This window comes from Seriola aureovittata, chromosome 7, assembly GCF_021018895.1.
Source record: "Seriola aureovittata isolate HTS-2021-v1 ecotype China chromosome 7, ASM2101889v1, whole genome shotgun sequence".
In the NCBI taxonomy this organism is placed as follows: Eukaryota; Metazoa; Chordata; class Actinopteri; order Carangiformes; family Carangidae; genus Seriola; species Seriola aureovittata.
Genome location: NC_079370.1, coordinates 778187 through 799780, shown reverse-complemented (window position 1 = coordinate 799780; position 21594 = coordinate 778187). Strand labels below are relative to the sequence as shown.

The 21594-nt window shown below is 40.6% G+C and overlaps 1 protein-coding gene across 1 annotated transcript in view; it reads left to right on the top strand.

Annotated features, from left to right (window-relative positions):
• Nucleotides 1–21594, top strand: part of gabbr1a (gamma-aminobutyric acid (GABA) B receptor, 1a) — a 70192-nt gene that overhangs the window by 31854 nt on the left and 16744 nt on the right. Inside the window, exons 10-17 of the mRNA XM_056381065.1 lie at nucleotides 609–710; nucleotides 1004–1069; nucleotides 1287–1478; nucleotides 5217–5462; nucleotides 6496–6559; nucleotides 7427–7504; nucleotides 13554–13704; nucleotides 18863–18995. Coding sequence (XP_056237040.1) covers nucleotides 609–710; nucleotides 1004–1069; nucleotides 1287–1478; nucleotides 5217–5462; nucleotides 6496–6559; nucleotides 7427–7504; nucleotides 13554–13704; nucleotides 18863–18995 — 1032 coding nt within the window. The remainder of the gene's footprint in view (nucleotides 1–608; nucleotides 711–1003; nucleotides 1070–1286; nucleotides 1479–5216; nucleotides 5463–6495; nucleotides 6560–7426; nucleotides 7505–13553; nucleotides 13705–18862; nucleotides 18996–21594) is intronic.

Sequence of the window (21594 nt, the reverse complement as noted above, 5' to 3'; positions counted from 1 at the left end):
CTTCTTCCTTTTCTTTCACCTCTCTCACTCGCGCCATGTCCTATCATTTTTTGCTAAAGCGTGGGTGTGGTGTCGCCTGTCTGCCTGCCTGCCTCCGTGTGTTTGTTTATGAGAGCAGTTGTGTTCTCAGGCTATGCGATGCACCTTCAGGTAATCTCTCCTGGCGATTGATGGAGGATTTTTGAAGTAATTTGCGGGAATATTGGTTGTGAGAAATATTGATCAAGCAATACATCTCTCCCAGGCACAGCGGTCGATACCATGACACTTGGGTTGGTTCCTGTAATGGAGGTTAATGATCCCGCTCTCACATTCTTTCCTCTCCCTTCTCACATTCTTCGCTTTTTCTTTTCATTCAAGCTCTTTGTGTAAAAATCTATTCACTCCCATGCTTCCTATCTTGTTTATCATACATCCCCACTCTGTCCATCCAACTCTTGATGTTTCTCATATACACTTCTGATTTTTTCATTTGTCCTTTTTTCTCCCCTTTGGCCTTTGTTGCTTTTTCTGTAATCTCAACCTGTCACCTCTCTCTGTCTCTGTCCAGCTGCCTCTCTAACCTCCCCCTCCCCTCTCTCTGTCTGTCCTTCCCTTTCATCTTGCAGACTCTGGACGATCTGGAGCAGAGGACGAAGGAGGCAGGCATCGAGATCAGCGTTCGCCAGAGTTTCCTCACCGACCCGGCTGTCGCTGTCAAGAACCTCAAGGTGCTTTGATTAAAAATTCACCTCAGCTGCTGGTCGTCTTTCCCTCTCTCCCCCTCTCCTCTTCCTCCGGCTCACAGCTGCACACGATACCATTAGCAGAGAGGTGATTTCATAGAGGAAATTAATGCGCCATGCTAATTAGCAGCTCCTGAACAGCAGTATGTCCCGTCCTGAGAAGCAGCAGGAACTATGGAGCGCTGCGCTGCCACATCAAGCTGTGCCATTGTGAAGTTATATTGCTGCTGCAGATGTAACTAAGCAATGTTTTGTTTTGTTTTCATGTTTTGATGCAGCGCCAGGATGCAAGGATCATTGTGGGGCTCTTTTATGAGACTGAAGCCAGGAAGGTTTTCTGTGAGGTTAGTACTTTCTCCCGCTCGATTGATCCCTGTAGACTTAACCTGACTGGGTATTAGCAGAAATTGAGCTCTGTAATGAGCTGTTTGAATGTCTGAATGAATTTCCTTGTTTGGCAGTGATATAGCATACTCAACACATCTCTGGGAATAATTCTCCTCATGCTTATTTATCATTCTCTCCCTCCCTTCATCCCCGCTCCCTCCCTCCCTGCTGCAGGTGTTCAAGGAGAAGCTCTACGGGAAGAAGTATGTGTGGTTCCTCATCGGCTGGTACGCAGACAACTGGTTCAAGATCAAAGACCCAGCTATTAACTGTACAGTGGAGAACATGACCGAGGCCGTGGAGGGACACGTGACCACTGAGATCGTCATGCTGAATCCTGAGACTGTCCGTGGCGTCTCCAACATGGTGGGAACACGAAAAACACTGTTTTATCGTCATTATTATTATTAACATTAATTAAATCCTTTTTCAAGAGAGATGTCTGCACAAAATAAATATATACAGTTTATACATAGACAGACATAAATTCACAGGCATTAAAAATAGACACACACAGGTAATTCACAGAAAAGCATGTGCAAGTGTGTTAATTAGTGACAAGGAAGTGCAACACGACCAACTTGAAACGACAGCTTATAGTGTGTAATATACAAATAATAAGTCACATTTATGTCACATGGAGTGAAATGAGTGAAACGAACATCACAATGTAAAAATCCTTGAGGCTCTTAGGTCTAATGCAACTGCTTAATGAGCTTCTAACGACATCAAATGGAGCACACCTGTGCTTTGACATGCGAGTACATATGAGAAATTGGGCTCACTTGTATTTCCAAAGGTCCAAGTGCTTGGGGAAAAAGTAGTTACAAATAAGAAGTGACAGAAAGAGGAAATAATACAACCCTTAAGCATATCAGTAAAATCCATTAACTGATTTTGATTGAAAAATACTCAGATACTCAGAAAAGGAGCAGCTTGGTTTACACCAATTACCACCTGTATTTTATGTCTCCATGCAACTAAAAGGTGCAAAGAAAAATGGGAATAAAGTGCAAATGCGATGCTGATTATGCACCAGAGTCATGAAAGGGAAAGTCAACTTTCCTGATTCCTGACTTTTCCTTTATCGCCACCAAGAGGTACACATTTTTGTTTTTAATTGAAATATCTCAACAACTATTGGATGTATAATCTTGGCATTTGGTAACAACATTCGTGTGTTCCCCTCAGGATCAATACTGTAACAACTTTGGTGCTGCTTTAACACGTTGCATGTAGCGCCATCATCAGGAGAAGATGTATATTTGCCCAATACTTAAGTTTATGACCCAATGCCTAAAAAACTAAAGACATTCCCATCAAGTCTGTGTTGATTCACTACAAACAGCTCATGTACCAAGTGACCAGACATTAAAGTTACCTGTAAGCTAGTTAGCAACATACGCACCAGCTATGTGTATGTGGTTGTGTGGGTCACCCTCTCATCTTTACACTGCACGTTTGAGGCAGATTTATAGTCTTTTTGTCCATATTGAAACTTTTGTGTGTGTGTGTGTGTGTGTGTGTGTGTGTGTCAATCTGCGTCGTCCTGAGCTTATTTGCATAAATCCTGTTTTTCCACTGAATTTGTATGCGATTGTGCTGCATCTAAAATCCACTTCCCATTCTGTCTGAATGCACATTAGCATTTCTTTAATAATCAAATTAATCATTTTTTGCAGAAATGAAAACAGATACTGTAAAAATTACTTTTAGTTTTTAGTTTTGTAGTTTTTTTTTAGCTTTTCTTATCTGCTGCTGCTCTTGTTTTTCATGTCCTGCCTCCGATTCCAGCATGCTATCTAAAATCACACACATTAGTTTAGCTGTGGCATAATGAGGGGTTCTTAATGGCAATATAGTGGGATCTCTGTATAAAAGGGGCTAGAGTTTTACCAGGAAAAACCCAGACTCTGAGTGTTTAGAGCAATAATGTCATAGCTTCAGTGAACTGTGTGTGACCTTCAGTGATATTACGTTTCTTAAACCTCTGATAGAGGATAGAATAATCATTCCTTCATGGGGGAATGCTGTCATTGAGTTGCTTGAATTAGCGGTGTCACACAGTTTTTGAATGTCTTCCTTTTATATTGTGTCTGACCGTTGTCTATCTTCTCAGGTACGAGTCGTTTCACCCGTCGCTCTCCTCCGTTCACCTTCTCTAATCCGCTTAAACCGTCTCTTCCTCTCTCCGTCTCTCCCATTGTTCGACCTTCTCTGACTCTGCTGGTCTGTTGTGGATCATCCTTTCACTCTTCTTGTTTACCCATCTCTCTCTTCCCCTCTCTTTCACCATTTCCCCACCCCCCACCCAATCCCCCATCCACCCCCCACCCCCCTTCCTCTCTCGCACTTCATCAGCAGCTGTTGTTTATATTCATACAGCACCTGCCACGACCTGCTGATTTAGCTGTTGACGTGCTGCTCAACGGGTGATAAGAATTACAGCCACAACTCCTGCTCATAGCCAATCTATTCAAATTCAATTTCCAAGTTTGAAATTGGCATATTTCTTTTAGATAGAGGTCTCGGATGAAGCTAGTGTGCCAATACTGCAGGGTCTGCAATAGCACATTGTCAGCTAGTTTTCAGTAGGTACTGGCAGATTTAAATGCCAAATGCCAAGGTGGAATTTCAATGAGCTGAATTTGACATCGCTGGGCCGGAGGTGTGTAGGTCTAATTGGTCTTAGGGAATCCACTGGGACACCTTGATGATTTGTTTGAATAATATCCAGTCATACATTCATCTCTGCTTTCAGTGGGAGATACATTTTATTGGCGCTTTATTTTATTTCTAAACAGCTTGATTGTACACTTAACAAAACTTTGGTACAAAGTTGAAAATCACATCAAAGTTTTGAACAAAGCAGGGGAGATTTCCTCTGGAACAAGACGTCCTAATCCTACATTTTTAATGATTTAATCTCGTAATTCACAGTGGGCCACTGGGCATGTATTATACATATATCAATTGTCAGTTAGAAAGAAAAAGTAAAAGAAAATAATAATCTACATCAGAGCCAATAAGAAAACAGTATTTCTCCTTGATTTGAATTGTAAACAGAGTGCCCCAGTTTCTCTAATTCACTAAAGTTTTGTCAAAAACTGCCAAAAGAGAGATGAGAAGATCAGTGCCATTCAAGTCTGTAGGTAAATAAATAGGAAGCTACAGCCAGCAGGTGATTAGCTTAGCTTAGCTTAGCATAAAGACGGGGAGCAGGGGGAAATCGAATGAGGAAACAACAACGACCAAGTGTATTTTTACAAGCTATTCTTTTATAAATGTCACACTGCAGCAGTAGGTCTTAATGCCAAATGGATTAAAAACAACCTTCATTCAGAACAGTTCTAATAGCACATTATGTCCACATGGGGGCCACTTGAGTGGTCCAAGTGCCCCCCTGGTCAGCTCAATTACCCCTTAATTCTACTAAGGCTGGTCTAAGTACCCTCTAGTCTGCCCAGGAGAGCTCCTGTGGCCCTGTGGTGCACCTTGAAGCAAAAATATCTCTTACTCTGCATTTAGAAATGGTCACATGCTGTGATTAAATGTCCATCATTCTCCTTCTTAGGATGAGTGGGCCGAGTGTGGCTAATCCAGTCCCACCACTTTGATTTGTCATGGGTGGTGTCACACTGGAAGATAGGTGAAGGTGTTTAGCAATATTTATTTTAAGACAGATTAGTTTTCGACACTCCAACCTTCATCAGTCACAGTCTTACAGAAAGTGTTTCTGACTATGAAGCCATTCAGTTTGGTCAAATTTTTCGTTCAAAGTCGGGCACATTAGCATATGTGAACAATGGAAGCAGAAAAAAAAATCATATAAAAGATTTTAAACATCTAAATGAAGACCAAAGATCAATTCTGGGGATATGGGGATTAAAATTCCTCCAGATGAAGACTGCTTCTCATTCACTGTCTGCATCTCGTCACCACTGTCTAAGTGATAGTGTGTGTCTGTGTATATATATGTATGTATATATATATACATATACATATATAGTACCGATATAATGACTCAGTGTTACCTTTTTTCAGAGCATTGCATTTCTTCAGAGAGACTCCTCTTAGATATCCTCTCTGTCCTGTTTCTTTTAGACGTCGCAGGAGTTTCTCGCCGCCTTGATGTCTCGTCTGGGAGGAAAGAACCCTGAGGAGACCGGCGGTTTCCAGGAGGCTCCTCTGGCCTACGACGCAGTGTGGGCTCTGGCCCTTGCCCTCAATAAAACTGTCGCACCGCTGAAGGCCAAGGGCCGACGTCTGGAGGACTTCAATTATAACAACCACGACATCACCTCCGAGATTTACAGGGCCCTCAACACCAGCTCCTTTGAAGGTGTTTCGGTAAGAAGCACAGACCTACAGTGTTTTTGGTATGTTTTCTGAATGCAGTGTTTTTGACCCTTACGGTTCCAGCTGTTACTTTTCATGCTGATCAAACTCTGTGAACACACTTGTTTCAAATCAAGGTTATTATTGTTTACTAAAACTAACGAAATAATGAAACCTGAACCATTTTCGTGAATTGAAATAAAAATGATAACTAGGCTTTATAAAAAAAAAAAAGATAACTAGTTGAAACTATATAGTGTGTTTACAAAACTCATTAAAATATAATAAAATTAAAGAGGAAATGTCTTCAGTTTTCATCTTTGTCCATTAATGCTGAATTAGTTCATCTAAATGAATCATCCAAGTCTTTATTACACAATAGTTTTTCTGACCTTTTTGCATCTTGCCTCTGAAAAGACAAAAAAAAACTAAACTGAAACTAAACATTTTCAAAAAATAAAAACTAAACAAGCAAACCTGTTTTAAAAACTAATTAAAGCTAAACTGAAATTGAAAACAAAAAGTCAAAATGAAATGAAAATAAAAACTAATGAAAAATCCAAGACAATTATAACCTTGTTTCAAATCTCTGTACAAAATGAAATATATAATATAATTAATACCACAAAGTAAACGATGAAGCAGTTCAATGAAAATTTCAAAATATTATAGATATTTCTGATAGATACATAATATTTGATATTTGGACATAAAAACATAAAGTGACCACATATAAAATACCTATAAAATATATAAAAGAATACCTCATTGCAAAAAATGAATGGGCGCACGACTACACTGATATGGAGTGACCTTACAGGTCGGGGGCCTCTGGGCAGTTTGCCTGGTTGGTAATCAAGCCTTGCCAGCTGATTGTCTGACTGCTCGTGTTTTAGCATATACACATGAGAGTCGTATCAGTTTTCACATCTAACTCTTGGCAAAAAAGCAAACAGGTGTATTTATCAAACTCTGGAGCTGTTTCTTTAAGCAAGGAGTTTGTTATTTGCAGTAAAACAGACCTTTTCCCGTGTGTGTGTTTCAGGGCCAGGTGGTGTTTGACGCCCAAGGTTCCAGGATGGCAATGACTCTTATCGAACAACTGCAAGGTAAAACACTCCCACACTGCCCTCTTAACAGTAAATGTCACTCATTCATGAAAAAAGATCCTACCTGACTGTGTTCATCATGTATTGATTGTTACTCTCGGCTCATTTCAGAGCAAAGCCTCTTTTCTTTGGGGGTTCGCGGGCCTTCACTGCGATTGGTCTCAGTGTCCTATAATTACACATGTGATTGGGGCTAGATGCAGAAATGTGTTGAGTTAAGGCTTCTCTCTAATTGGGCACAAGCCTTCATTTTAAGCTGTTTCTGGAAATGGCATCCTATTTGTCACCAGTGACTTAATGAGTTTCCCCGCGTAGGATAAGGTTGAGGATTATTTTCTACCTATGTTCTCTTTGGCGTCCTAAAGGATGAGAATTTCATAATCCTGCCCCTTTCCCCTCATATTCTGTCTCATATTTCCTGTTGTGGTGTCGAGGTAATTTGACATCCACAATGAGACGACCTGACTTGAATCCTTGAGTCACTGTGGGACCTCATCAGTATTCCTGGTCAAGACTGCCACATAAGCTCCTTTTTTACCTCTTTCTTTTCTCCTTCTTCTCCCCTTGGTACTTCTTTGTTTGTCCTTCTTTATGCACCTTTTCATCCCTCATTTCTTTTATCTGTTCATTGTGTGTCTTTTTTTCTGTACCCACACATTCCATTAATGTGAAAGCACAGGAATGATCGAAAAATAGATAAATACTGTTAGTATGAATATAGATGTTTATCTGCTTTGTCAAGTTTTGTTGTATTGTTTGAAACCATGATCGCCCACAAAACAATGGGGGATGAAATGAATTAAACAAGCTATACTAGTTAAAGCGTATCTCCTTTTTTTCCTGTGTCTTTCTTTCTCAAACATTTAGGAGGCAGTTACAAGAAGATCGGTTACTATGACAGCTCTCAGAAGAACCTCTCCTGGTTTGGAAATGATGTTTGGATAGGTAAGATGGAGTTCATGACACTGCCTTTGTCCAGCTTCCTGTGTCTGTGTTTGCGTCCTGTCTGTCTTGCTGTGACTCACCAGGGTCACATCTTTGTGCTTTGACATTAGACCTCATCTGTGTGGCTTAATTTAGCCTTTCGCACTGTCTAAATTATATGTAATCATGGGGGATTTTCTCTAACAGCTAGTTTGGGAGAAGCTGGTTATTTTGATGCTGACGCTCGCACCAAAATGAGCCGCCTGCACACTCACTGTGCAACCTGTGTTAAAACATTGAAAATGTGTGGTAATCAAAAAGGGCAGCAGCTAAGTTTGACTGGCTAACCCACAGGGTTTTAAAAGCCTGACACTGTGGGGACCCCTCCTCCCTCAGTGAATTAGCTGTAGGCTACAACTTCAGCCCGTGTTTTTCTTCTTGTAGCCTATATTTGTTTACATTTTGGCAGCTATCACTGGATCACTTTGATACTGAAGAAAACTTAAAAATGTGATGATTCTTAGGCAAGTTCTGGAAATTAAGGAACATCCTTTTTTTCTGATATCTAAGTGGATTTATGGATGTTTAATAATGTATACATATCCTCCGAAAGTACGTCAGACTCAATCTAAAAGTATGTGTTTCATGTGAAGGTTTGACTGTGTTATGACTGTGAGAAGGAGTGCGCATTTGAAGCTAATTGCTCTGCCTTACCTTAATGGCCTCCATAAGCTGCACAGCCTGTGCTGCAGCTCCAACTGCCAACCAGACTACAATACAGTGACTTGCCATTGTTTTTACGAACATGAACCTGTCCCTCTCACCTCCCGCAGTATCTTTGCCTCCCACTCCTCCCTCCAGGACTCACTGACTGAAAGCCTCTGGGCTAACCTAGCTCACGTCACTCAAACCAGAACCGACACTCAACACAACTCCTGTTGCCCATATTCTAGTTTGCTGTGAAAACCTTTTACTGTTGATTTGCCTCAGACACCAAGACCAATTCTGTAGTTGTTTACTGGCCTATCCGTCCCTGGAGAGGTGACACACTTGTGCCTGGACAGAGTGTGCCACTAATCAATCCTGCACGCTGCCACGGCCCACAGAGAGCCGCCTTTTTTTAGGCTTTTAAGGAAATGATCTGTTGCCAAGGCTTAACTGAACCCCAAAGAGGTAGAGATTCCAGGTCAGCATGACTGGCAAGGGACGTATGACCCGTATGCATGTAGGCAACATGTCCTTCACCAGGTCGGCTGCCAGCTCTTTAGTTTGGCTTGTTGCAGTGTGACAGGCTCGGCGTTAGCCCACTTAAAACCTGCTGAGTTGAAACTGACTCGCCCTCCAAAGTGTTAGAGGTGAGTTTTGTTTCATGCTTGAAGCTTGAGTTTGTTTTTTACTGTTTACCAAATAAAGACACATCCATCTGACATCTAGTTGTTGAGAGGAAATGAGTAATTTCCTGCTCTCTGGAGCTGACTCAGTTCCTGGAGGTTTTTTTTTTTATATGGGGGGGTTGATTTGCTCCAACCTGACAGGGTGGAGTACATATGGGGGTTTTCAGTTTAACCCCTCTGCTTGTTTTCCTGTGTGTTTACCAGGCGCCTCCATGCCTCACTTTCTCACTCTCTTCACTCTAACAACCACTTCAGTTCAGCTCTTTTTCTAATCGCTGTGGCAACTGTTATAGAGCTGTGTCTCCATGGCAACACCCTGTCCTGATTCCTTGATCAAGGACGGAGGAGGGTTAAAATAGTGCAAATGCATTGACTGAATGGACAGTTGACACATGCATGCACACACATGCACACGTATGCACACACACAGCAGCAAGTGTACTACTATTCCATACAGGATGTTCATTCAGTCACGTAGACAGTGTTTAGCATGTATAAATACAATGTAGCTCAAAGTGCTTTACACTAAACTGTGTATAACAAAATTTTTAAATATTTAAACAAATATATTAAAAGTTTGCAAATAAACCATTAAAATGCAATAAAACTGGCTAGAATAATAGGAATAAGATTTAAGATAAGATTAGACTATAATTTTTAGTCAGATTCAATAAAAGCTTTATGGAAGCAAGACTAAAGAGTTCTTTATTTAGCATTGCACCCCTAAAATTTTGTCTGGCTCTTGATGGACAAGAAAGAATCAAAATCCCTGCAGTTGAACCAGAGATATTATCATTTTTATGCCATGCATTCTCCTTTTATGTCAAGGACTGGTGCCTACATTACCCACAATGCAGCTCCACCGCTGACAATTTGGGTGTGTAATGCTAGTAGCTGCTTATGTAGCCTGGAGCCTCTAGCCTCAAGCAGAGATGAGGAGCGGGCTACAGAGGTTTGGTAAGCTTTCTTCTTTGTGACTCCACACCCCCACATTTTTTTTTATTTTTTTTATTTTCAGACTTGTAGTCTTCAGAGCCAACCACCACTTTGGCAGAGCTCCCTCTGGATCCATAAAAGACTAAATACAAGTTCTTTGACATATGCAGTAGTACTCCCAAGGTTGGTAAACAGACTGTAGTTGCATATTGGGTGTAGTATATTCAGAGAGAAGGCTGCCCCTTCGCACTTCTTTGTCTCAACTGTCTGTACCTTTTGAAAAACACACTATCTGTGTGACGTGTCTGGGTCACTGCACATTTGTACTACTTTTCAACACATCATATGTTGTGTGTGCTGTTCAGACTGCATGCTGTCATGTAGGTCATGCTGCAGATGTCGGTTAAACAGATGGACAAACTCTGACAAACAAATGGAAGCTTACACATCTATACGTCGCAAAAAATATCTTAAAAAGCATCAAATTCAGTTTCTTCAAAAAAAAAACCTCAGGAGGAATTAACAAACCTTACATATTCCCTCTTGCAAACCACAGGCAGTGATTTTAGTTAAAAAATGTTTTTGGATCTTTGGGAGCAAAGCAAATAAAAAGTGTGGTTGTTGTGGTTGTAGATAGTGCAGCACCTTCAGACCTGCAGCAAACGCTGCTGCTCGCTCACCGACTCGTAATGAGCAAGTGTTGATTTAAGTTAAAACTTGCATGAATTCATGATTTTTAATTGGCTAATTTTTCCATCCACTTTGTGTCGCCTGTCTGCGTCCAGGTTAGATTTATTTAATTAATTATATCATTAGGATTTACTGTTATATATGGCCGGGAAGTGCTTAAAAAATATATGTGATATAATAGCAAATCACTGCAGGCTATTTTGTCTCTTCTGGTTTTCCATCATACTTTGATATTTTGTCAGGTATGATCAAAAAACAGGCATTATAAGTTATTTAATTCATCTCCTGAAAGCAGAAACCCCCTTATATCATCATTCCTCAGTCAGATGACACCAGACACACATCGGCTACGTGACGGCAGTGACAAGAATCTAAACAGCGTGTGATGGGCGTCTTGACACCCTGCCACCCTCGAGGGGGCGACACTCTGACACTTTCCACTGACATCTGACACATCAGCTATACACAATGCTGACACTCCCGCTCTGCTTCCCCTCTGACATCCACACATACCCTGTCTCCCTTTATTTCTCTCTCTCACACAAAGATACACACACTAAACACATACTGTGTGTGCATGCGTGAATGCTCCCCCTGCACTGATATGCACCCTCTTGAGCATATTCACTCATGCTTACTGTGTAGGTCTACATGCTTATCATGGATATAGCATATACACAGTCCACATTGGCTTACTCAGGACGCAGACACACAAATCTGCAGGCAGTCCCAGATTTAGTCAGACAGATAGTCAAGGGCTGTTGAGTGTATAAAGAGGCTCCCTGTCCATCTGCCCCTCTTTGAACCCTCCTCACTGAGGAATTCTTCTGGTTTAAAGCTACACAAGCATGAATAATTAGGTAGTTAGTATACACGCACACACGCTTTAAAACCCTAAAGCTCCAACTCTTAATTAACACCAAAGTTACTTAGTTTCCTACTAAATTATATGAATTACCAAAATTGACATTTAAGTGTAAATCAGTGGTAACTGTTGACAGTTGTATATTTCACTTCTCTGTGCTGAAGCCCTATCAGTGTTTTATGGAGGTGGTGGCGTGAGAAAGAACTCTGGGATCCAAGGGCATGAATGCAATTAGTATTTTTATTTACTGCATGAAACAAACAGCCAGAATAATGACTGTGAGGGCAAAGGTGTTTCTCGATGAATTAAAGTTTTGTTCCCTCATGATTTCTTTAGCGTGAAATACAATATAAAGGGCTGTTGACTGCTGTTGACACAGCAAGTTGAATGTCGAAAGGTCGGGTTATGCTCAAACAGAAACTGTTGGAAGGACTTGTTGTTCACCCACGTTGGAAATCAAATATGCTTTACAGTTGTTCTGAACGGCCACGGTCCATGAAGGAGGAGTGAAAAGCCAGCCGTCACAGAGATGGTCAAAGCTATTCGACCGTCTGACAAGCTCTGCTGAAAAACTGCACTGGCAGCTACTGCTGGTTGTGCATTTTAAACCTTGTAAAATGTGCACATAGCGGTTTTCACAGGTCTACTGGACATAAATGATGTTTTTTGTTGTGAATTCCTTTCAGACTGATGATGATGATGATGATGAGTAGCTTCATGGCCCTCCATCTGACCTTGTTGAAAAGGGCGGTTGCTGACGGCCATTTATTTTGGTGATGCTGATGTTTAAACAACACTCAACTGATTCCCTGACTTGTTTAAAAAAAGACATGACGGCAGCTCATATGGGAGAGGGAGAGAGAGGGGGAGAGAGAGTGAGCATGAAGAGAAAACTAGTAGACTTTATTTGGTGCTTATAGTGTTGAATGAAACTGTAATTCTGCAGTTAAGCACTGATGTTTATCAAACTACAGCTGCATGCTTGCGTCTCTGTAAACAGTGATGGCAAGAAATTACATGCAGCAGTTTCTTATGAATCATTCTCAGTCGTCTCAGTGGCTCCATCAATATGAAAAGTTATGAGGAGTTATGGTTTCCACTTAACTGCAGTAATTGGTGCTCTAATAATTAGATGCTGATTGCTTATATTTATCATTTTCCATTTGTGAACAAGTTGTGAAGAAAGATGATTGATTCAGTCTTTTAAAGTCATTCTAGAGAGGCAGGCTTGTGACTTGAACCTTGTTGGTTCAATCCCAGGAGTGGCAGGATCAATCTGGGTGGGGGAAAATGAAACGGCAGCACTTGCCTCTCTCTTCATTACCACCATTGAGATGCCCTAGAGCAAGGCACTTAAACCCCAGCTGCTCCAGTGAAGCTGCCCAGTGGCCAGCAGATAGGACTGTGTGAATATGTGTAGCTGTGCTGTAAAAGCAAGCCTGGCTCCCGGGTTCAGTAGTTTTTGTAGCTGCAGCTGCGAAACATCAAGGTACTGTTGGCTAGTACTGACTGACCCTTAACCATATTAGGGCTGTGACTAACAATTATTTTCATTACTGATTAATCTGTAGATTATTTACTCAATCGATTGATTTATTGTTCATACTTTAAAATGTCGCAAAATTGTGAAAAACGCTCCTCATAGTTTCCCAGTGCCACCTTCTAATGACTTCTCCAAAGCCCAAAGATATTTAATCTACTATCAGATCCAGAAAAAAGGCAAATCTTCACATTTAAAAGGCTGGAAACACCAAATGTTTTGCAGTAGTTAATTGCTTACTTCCTTTGATTTGTTGCTCAACAAGAATCTAATTTAATTTGAATAAAACTTAAAACCCAAATATGAAAACCTCCAGGCCATTATTGCCTTATAGTAATTTGGCCAGTGTAGGTTGACTTGAGAATGTACCCACCCTCATTGTAGAGATGTTTGATAAAAGTACATTGGTGGGAGCAGCTTTACAGCATGATCCAATGGGGCCACAAAAACACGGCCCTCAGACGGCTTATATAAGTCCAGTCCTCACCCGCCTGTGAAAAGCAATTACTTGGAGCTCTCTAAGTGATCAGTATAAGTTTTTATCCCATTAAAACAGCGACATGTGCGATGTGTCCTGGGCATTGTAAAAGGGAGAGGGCACCGGAAGCATTTTCACTCATCACATTTCTTTCCCTGTCCGTTCAGGTGCTGGACCTCCGGCTGATCGGACAGTGGTGATCGAAGAGTACAGGTTCCTGTCTCAAAAGCTGTTTGCAGCCGTCTCCGTCTTCGCCGGCCTCGGCATCCTGCTCGGCATCGTCTGTCTCACCTTCAACATCTACAATGGCAGCGTCCGGTAGGTTTCTCGCCAACACTGAACTGAATGGTGATGAACGCATGTTCATCATTTCATTCTGCAACGATTAGTCAACAGAACATTAATAGTTGACTGTTTTGAGACTCGATTAATCGTTTAAGTAAAATTTCAAGCAAAACTGTCAATTATTTAATGGTTTCAGCTTCTCAAGTATAAGGATTTGCTGTTTTCTTGGTGTAACATCATAGTAAATGAAATATCTTTGATTGGTTGATTAGACAAAAGAAAACGTTTGACAATATTTTGATAATGTGGTTGGTATTTTTCACTGTTCTCGATGTTTTTTAGAGCAAACGATTCATAAGTAATCGCAAGTAATCGTGAAAATAGAGATGGAGGTCATGATTAATGGGGGGCCCCTATAGTTCAGTTAAATGGGGCGTCAGTGGCCCAAAAGTTAAAGACACAGTTTTGTTAAATGAAGGTCACCTGTGTAAAACAACAACAACAGCTCCCAGTATTTGAATAGTGAATCGAACTGACTGCCTGTAACAAGCTCCAGCTGATCATGCAGTGTGGTGTGAATGTGTTTTTGATGTGACACAGAGGAGATCTTTCTCTGTTTTGAGGTTAATGTAAATGCTGAATGGTGCTGCTGCCTGTCAAGTTTAGGGACTACAAAGTTGGTGATTTGGGTGTGGCTTTCTGCGAGCTAGGAGCTGGTTTCATTGTCACTGCTTAAGCATGGCCCTAGACCAAATGCAAATATACTTCCTTTAAAGAGTGCCTTTTGATCTGGAATTTCCAAGCTTAATACATGTCTGTGAACCAAGTGCAGAATATCTCTGATGTCTTTTTAACATAGTGTTTTTATGTTTGACCTGGGTCAAAGTGATTTTAAGTCCCATAAGTCCATGAGCTTATCAGGAGTTTTAAGGAAAGTTGGAGAGGTTTGTTTCTTTGTGGATCTCTGGCTGGCTCCTCTGCACCACTCAGACCCTCCTCCAGCTTTGATTATATTTCAAACATGATTTCACCTGTTTTTACAAAACAAGTTTGCCACCCACTGTCTCGTTAGGTGGCAAAAATACATTACCAATCCACTGAAAACAAGAAAAAGTCAAATGCAATCACAGTCTTAAAGGAGCAACTCTCTGGAAAATGAAACACTTTGACACTGTTTATATATCAGCTGTTGTTTGTTTGCCCAGTGATATGATGTTTTGATGTCTCCAGTGCAGCTACAGAGAAGTTTTATTAGAGAATATCCTCCAGTGATCTAAAATGTCAACAGCAAATATTGAATTTTGGTCCCTCGGGGTGTTTTCACACCTGTAATTCAGTTCATTTGGTCTAGACCAAGAGAAGAAAGATATATTGTTGTATTTAGTTCTGGTCTGGTTTCTGTTCACGCTGGCTTTTTATAAACAAGCCAGGAGCCGAACACATGATCATCCTCATCCTCCGTCATCAGTGCTACATGAACTATGTGGGAAAATCAAATTGTGGTGACTCACAGCAGGTCATGCAGCACTTTAAAGCTTCTTACGTCCATTATTATGTCGTCTGGTGTCACAAAGTGCGAACTGATTATAAGCATTATTAGGGAGTGTTGCTGTGGGATCAGCATGTCAGGCACATTTCAAAGTACACAGTAGCACACAAGCACAACAGACCACAACACACTTTTAACTGCTTTTGATGAACTGCCACAAGATATGTATAAATATATACATTTTTTATACAAATCACTTCTTTTTAGATTTCTACCTGAACAATTCACAATCAGCAGACCGCTTTAAAAGTAGTTTAAAATCATTAGATCCACTATTAGGGCTGGGTATTGCCACTGATTTCCCAAATCGATTCAATTAGAGATAATTTAGTTCATTACCAATTTTGCTTTGATGTGAATGAGATTCTCAGAGAACTAATGCTGTAAATTGTAGCTCTAACCTGGTGCATTATTACAAATATTAATGTTTACATTGTGAATGGACCCAGTTACATTAATGCACTGAATCAGATTTCTTTGAAGCCAGCCCTAACCTGAAGTCAATATCTCAGAACACAAACAAACCACACCAGAGTCCCTCCTTTTCAACCAGTCTCCATCTGGTTGTTTGGTCCGCATCAGAGTTTGATTGACAGCTTTCCCAGCACCCCAAACAAACCAGAGTTCGGTTTAGCCAAACAAAACAGGTGAGGTGTGAAAGCACCCTAAAGCATCTGGTCCCTTTGAGTCACACGAGAAATTCTCTCTAGACCGGACGACATTCAGGAGTCGTTCAGGGAGAAAAGATGCCAGATTTTCTTCTATCAGTAGCCTCAACTGACCATAATTCAAAGCAGCCAAAAGACATGGTGCATAATAAGGGAAGAAAGAGACACTTCACCTCAGAAAGAAAACTCCTGCAGCGCTACGAACATCATATATTCATGGTATGTAGCAGCATTAAAGGTTTTTCAGAGGTTTCAAAGGTTGAACTGGGGCCAGTGTGCATGGGTGAGAGTGTGCGTACATGTTAATGCGTGCTTGTATGCAGGCAGCACGAGTGTGTGGCTATACAGTAAATAAGCAGTGTGGCCTCAGGGCAACACAAGGGCAGGTCAATGGGATGAAAGAATAAAAGAGGAGCGGAGGAAAGCTGCTGCGCTGTGGCGGTGGGTGAGTGGGTGGGTGGGTGTTATGGTATAGTGCAGATTATACCAAACAAAAGAGTCTTAAATCTGGGGTTTTCAGAACATTATAGTGCTGCGATTGTTTCTAATTCAGCGGTTAAATGAACACATTGTCACAACTTGAGGAATCACTGTACTTATTATTTGTTATTATGGTAATTACTTTGTGCTTTATTATCCTTTAAGCTCCTGTCTGCACTTTCATATACAGTACTGTGTTAAAACATGATTACCACAGCCGCGCTTCAGCGCAGTGGCAAAACTTTCATCTGATGTCAGAAATGTAGAGAAAAGTGGATGATAAGGAGCTTAAGACTTCCACAATTAATTGTTGCCACTGATGCGAGATGATACAGTGTCTTGGGTTAAATAAAGAATTTCATTTAATGGTATTCATTCAAGTGTTTGAGGTTTTGTCTGTCCAGTTGTTTGAGATATCCATCCTTGATATCTCTCTCACAGCGGAGGAGAAGGGAGTCTGGAAAATTACATTTGAAAATTTCAGCAACAACTTACCTCTCCGGAAACAGTGTCAGCGCTACTCCGGATAATCTCAGTCTACACTGAATATACTTTTTAGCCACGGTGACTCCACCAATGTGGTCGAGGCTGAAATATCTCAACAACTGTGGGATAGATTTCCATGAAATTTTGCACAGACATTCATGGTCTGAATCTTTAATGATCCCCTGTCGTTTCCTCAGGCGCCACCAGGAAGTTGACATTGTAGTTTTGAGAAAAATGTTGCTACACATGTGCATGTTGCCCTCAGGATTAATACTAATAACTTTGTTTAGCCCTTAACTTCTCATCTACTGTCATCATTGGGTCATATTTTCAATTTTGTTAAAAACTAATCATATTCCCATCAGCCCAGAATGTACTTTGAGTTTAGTGCTAATTAGTGAATATTAGCATGCTAAGACACGTTGTAGCTGTGTGCCAAATCCAACTACATACTGATTCTGGTAGTACAAACTAATTGTCACGGTATATCGTTTTAGCAGTTAGTGTACAAAAGAATAAACACACTTAATGGCTTTATACTAACAGGAAGTGATGCAACACATACAACCACAGACTGAATAAGTTAAACTTTATAAACAGAAAGCAAAGTGTCTTTCTTAAGATTTAACTCTTCTATTTGTGTTGTTTTCCCTAATCTTTCTGAAGCTGTTCACCACCACCCACAGTTTGTTTATTTTCCAACTGTGAGCAGCACCCCCATTTTCTTAGTGCATTGAATTGTGGAATGATAGTATCTGTCAACAGCACTCATAAAAATCAGCTATTTAATGTGCATAATGTCTGGTTTGAATATACTTCATTTTGTCACTTTTCAAGTGTGAACGCACGAACAACCTTAGAATTAGTATATAGTATGCATTTACCACATAACATCAGCTTCCGACTTGTAATTCCAAGTTGGAAATATTGGGAATTCTGATAACCGATCTCCCACTTGCTGAAATGAACCACAGACATTTCAACGAACTTTTGGCAGAATGGCTGCAAATGCACCTCAGCCGACAGCCAAATCAAACCCAATATTAACGCTTAAACTATCCATTCAGCTAACTAAATAGGAGCTATACACTGTTTGCATCTGGTTTCACTTACTAACGAACGACTACAAATAATGTAACACAACAAAAGAGGCTAATTTAGGCTGTTTATCTGGTGTGACCACAGTGTTAGCACTCGGGCTAACCATCTTGGAATAATGCACGAACACTGCCGAGTCGGAATAAGTGGCGTTTTTCCTGTTTGCTCGTGTTAGCATTGAGCTCAAGGCCCCGCTGTGTCTGTGTACAGCCACACAGCAGAGCTGCTTACATGACTGCAGACTCTCAGTCCTGTTACTAAAAAAATAAGTCCCTATTAAAACAGCTGACACTATGATCAGTGGATTATCCCGAGGAATCAGCATATTGTTTCTGTGCATGTTTTGGTATCACTGCCAATTCATAATTTATGAGGAAAGAGCTCACCTGCTGCTGGGCTGCACTAACTAGAGCAATGATTCCTCCTGCTCTAAATTGTGTTGCAGCTTGGTTTGTTGTCAGATGTGCTGAAATATCTGCTGCACAGGAATTTCCTTTTTCTATGTCACTAGGTAAAAACTTCAGGCAGATATAAGTGTAACCTGTAATAGACACTTCACAGAAGACAGGAACTTGCCTTCTGTCAACACTGATTAGATTAATGACTGTCAATCACACATCAAAGGAAATGCTCGGGGGAAGAGCACTCTTCCATATTAGGACCTTTTTTTTCCAGAGTGATGAAACACAGCCGACTGTCTGAACCACCAAATACAGATGATAAAATTTCCATTAAAAACCAACACGAGAACAATTAACAGCAACTGATTGCATTTCTAAGAGCTGACAGCAGACCACCACACGAAATTAATGCCTGTTTACTTAGAAATTTATCAGATGTACTGTACCTCGCAGCAGAATTGTAAATTATAAGTATTTTTCTTTTTTTTGTGTCTGTGTCCCTGTTTCAGCTACATCCAGAACTCTCAGCCCTACCTGAACAACATGACAGCAGTGGGCTGCATGATGGCTCTGGCTGCAGTCTTCCCGCTGGGGATAGATGGTCACCACGTCCACAGATCACAGTTCCCCGTCGTCTGCCAGGTAACAGGAGAAAGAGCCAGACAGAGGTAGAAAAGACTCAGAAGGCAGAGAGAGCTGTTTATACTTATTATGTGATATTATCCAAAGTACAAGAAATTAAATTCAGAGCAATTCATGCATGAATTCTTCTTCTTTACCTTTTTAAAATTAGTAGTAAGAAATAAAATTAAAATTTTCCAACCTTGGTTTGATGATGAAATGTTTAACACTGAAAACCTTCATGTTTCACATGATGCACACAGCAGATATATACGCTGTAGCAGAAGAAACAAACATGCGAGCTGGATTTTTATGCACAGTTTTCCTCTTCTTTTTGTGGTAATTAGCTTAAAGGTCGGGAATATCATCTTCTTGTGGCATTTCACACTGTCACATATTGTATATAGTGAGTGTTTTAATTCAAGCGATGCAGTGTTTACACTGAGTGAAATATAAACCCATGTATTTTTTATAGTTGCAGAATTCCCTCATGTATTCCCTCAGCATGCCCTTATATACATTTCTTCAAAATTCAGCTTCTCACATTTGGTATCTTTGGAAACTGTGTGATCTCCAACAGATATAAACATCTGTGGGTTCATGAGTTTCCATTGATTTGTGCCATCTGCAGGGACCTGTATCACAAAGTGAGCTCTGCTTAAATCTGGCATTCTTGGGGTTACATGACCTCGCTGAGCCTAACATCCTGGCCATCCTGGATAATCTACCCAATCTGAAAACTCTGGGTTCACCTGTCTGGCCATGAGTGAGTTATTTTAGTAATGAAATGAAGTACTTAAAATGAAATAAGATGAAACGGTAATACTCACAGGAAAAATCCGTTAGAGCGACAGCAGAGAGGGATATTCAACAAGGTGATCTGCAAATAATATAATCACAAAACTAGAATAGAATAAGAATCAGTAGAAAAACTATTCCAAGTCCCAATTAAAGCTAAGGCTATAAATCATTTTGATAATTAATAAATGTCTTAAATAAATAAGTATTTTTTTGTCCTTTTTTCCAGTGATGAACAAACGATTCAGAATATGTTGAAAGTCATGTCAAACTTTCATTGTATTGCATTTATAATCATGGGAGCTAATTAACAGTGGACAACGAAGAACGGACAACAGAGGGTTTAGTTTTTATTTCCAATTATCATCACAAAGTCGCCCGGTGTTATTCTGAGCTGTGAAGGAATAAGAGTGTTAAAACATCAGCACTGTCAGGAAATAATCATGGTGCAGTTTCAGTGCAGCTGTACTTGTCATTATGTATTTATTTGTTGTGGTAAACTCTCCGTCGTTGTGATTGTGATTGGATCCTGTAAAGTTAACCTGCTGCAGAGCAGGATAGCTGTTCTGTATCTGTTGCTGTCACTGTAACAACTGTGGGACACTTTGGTCCTGGCAGCGCTTCTTTATGTGTGTTTTGGTCTTTACTGCACTCAATCGTCACATAACCTTGACAGATTACACATTGTTTGCCTGTGCAGAGCATTTTAGGATCCCCATGTCACGGTCGACTCAGAGTCGGCTGTGGCTCCAAAGTGTTTTCCGCACAACACTTTTATTCCTTTTTTTAAAAACATATAAAGGGCGAGGAAAAAAAAAAAAACAAACAATTTCTATTATGTTCGTTCCTCTCTAACTTTGAATCTCTATCTCTTATACTCGTTCTGACTTTCTGGTTGTAAAATTTAATTTGATTTACCTTTCAAAGGACATCGGGGTCATGACTGTAATCAAAAGGGTTGATGAACAGTTCCCTTTTAATTCTGGGTACATTATTCTCCCGCTTGTGCACAAAAATGAAGGTGTCCGTCAAAGAGTTAGAGGTGATGAGTTAAGGCTAACCCACTAATCTTGTTTTATGGTACAGGCCTCAGGTCATTGATGGTTAAGGCATACAATCCAAAAGTTTAATGTTCCTGTCAGCAGCGTACACCTCTTTGCTCTCAAATTAACACTGACTCCTTGTATTTGATTTGCAGCGCTGGTGGACCTTGCAGTTAATTTTTCTTATTTTTATTTTATGTTTTGCACTTTGCAGTTACAGCTGTCAGTTTTGGTAAAACCCTACCCTACTGTGAAATTGTGTTCCTACTTTAAGCAAAACCCACATTCGTGCCGCCCTGACAGTCGTGATGTCGCTGCCAGTGGCAAACAAGGCACGTGCGAACCAAATCAGCAGTGTTTGTAGGTTTTTGATCACGCACACTTAGTGGATGACAGATGGTCAAAGTTTAAACTCTTACATAATTCATGAAGTATTTGAATGAATTTTGTTTTTTGGGGTTTTTTATGGTATTACAGCCACGATTTGCTGCGTGCCAGAATAACTCACAGACAATGGGATCCCGGCAGTAATGAGGAGTGGGAGTCCTTCTCTGTCACCCATGTTGAATCTTTGTGTTGCATGGGCGGGAGGGAGATTTCCATTTCTGTCGCTTCCCTGCTCTTTGTCCCTGTCCAGTTATTCTCTCTCATGCTTTGTTCTGCGTCTGTTTCGCACTCTGCCTCTGACCTTCTACTCTGGGCTTTTTTTCTGTTTCTCCATCTCCTCAAACTTATATTATCTCTCTCTTGCCCCTGCTCGCTCTCTGCGTCTCACCTTG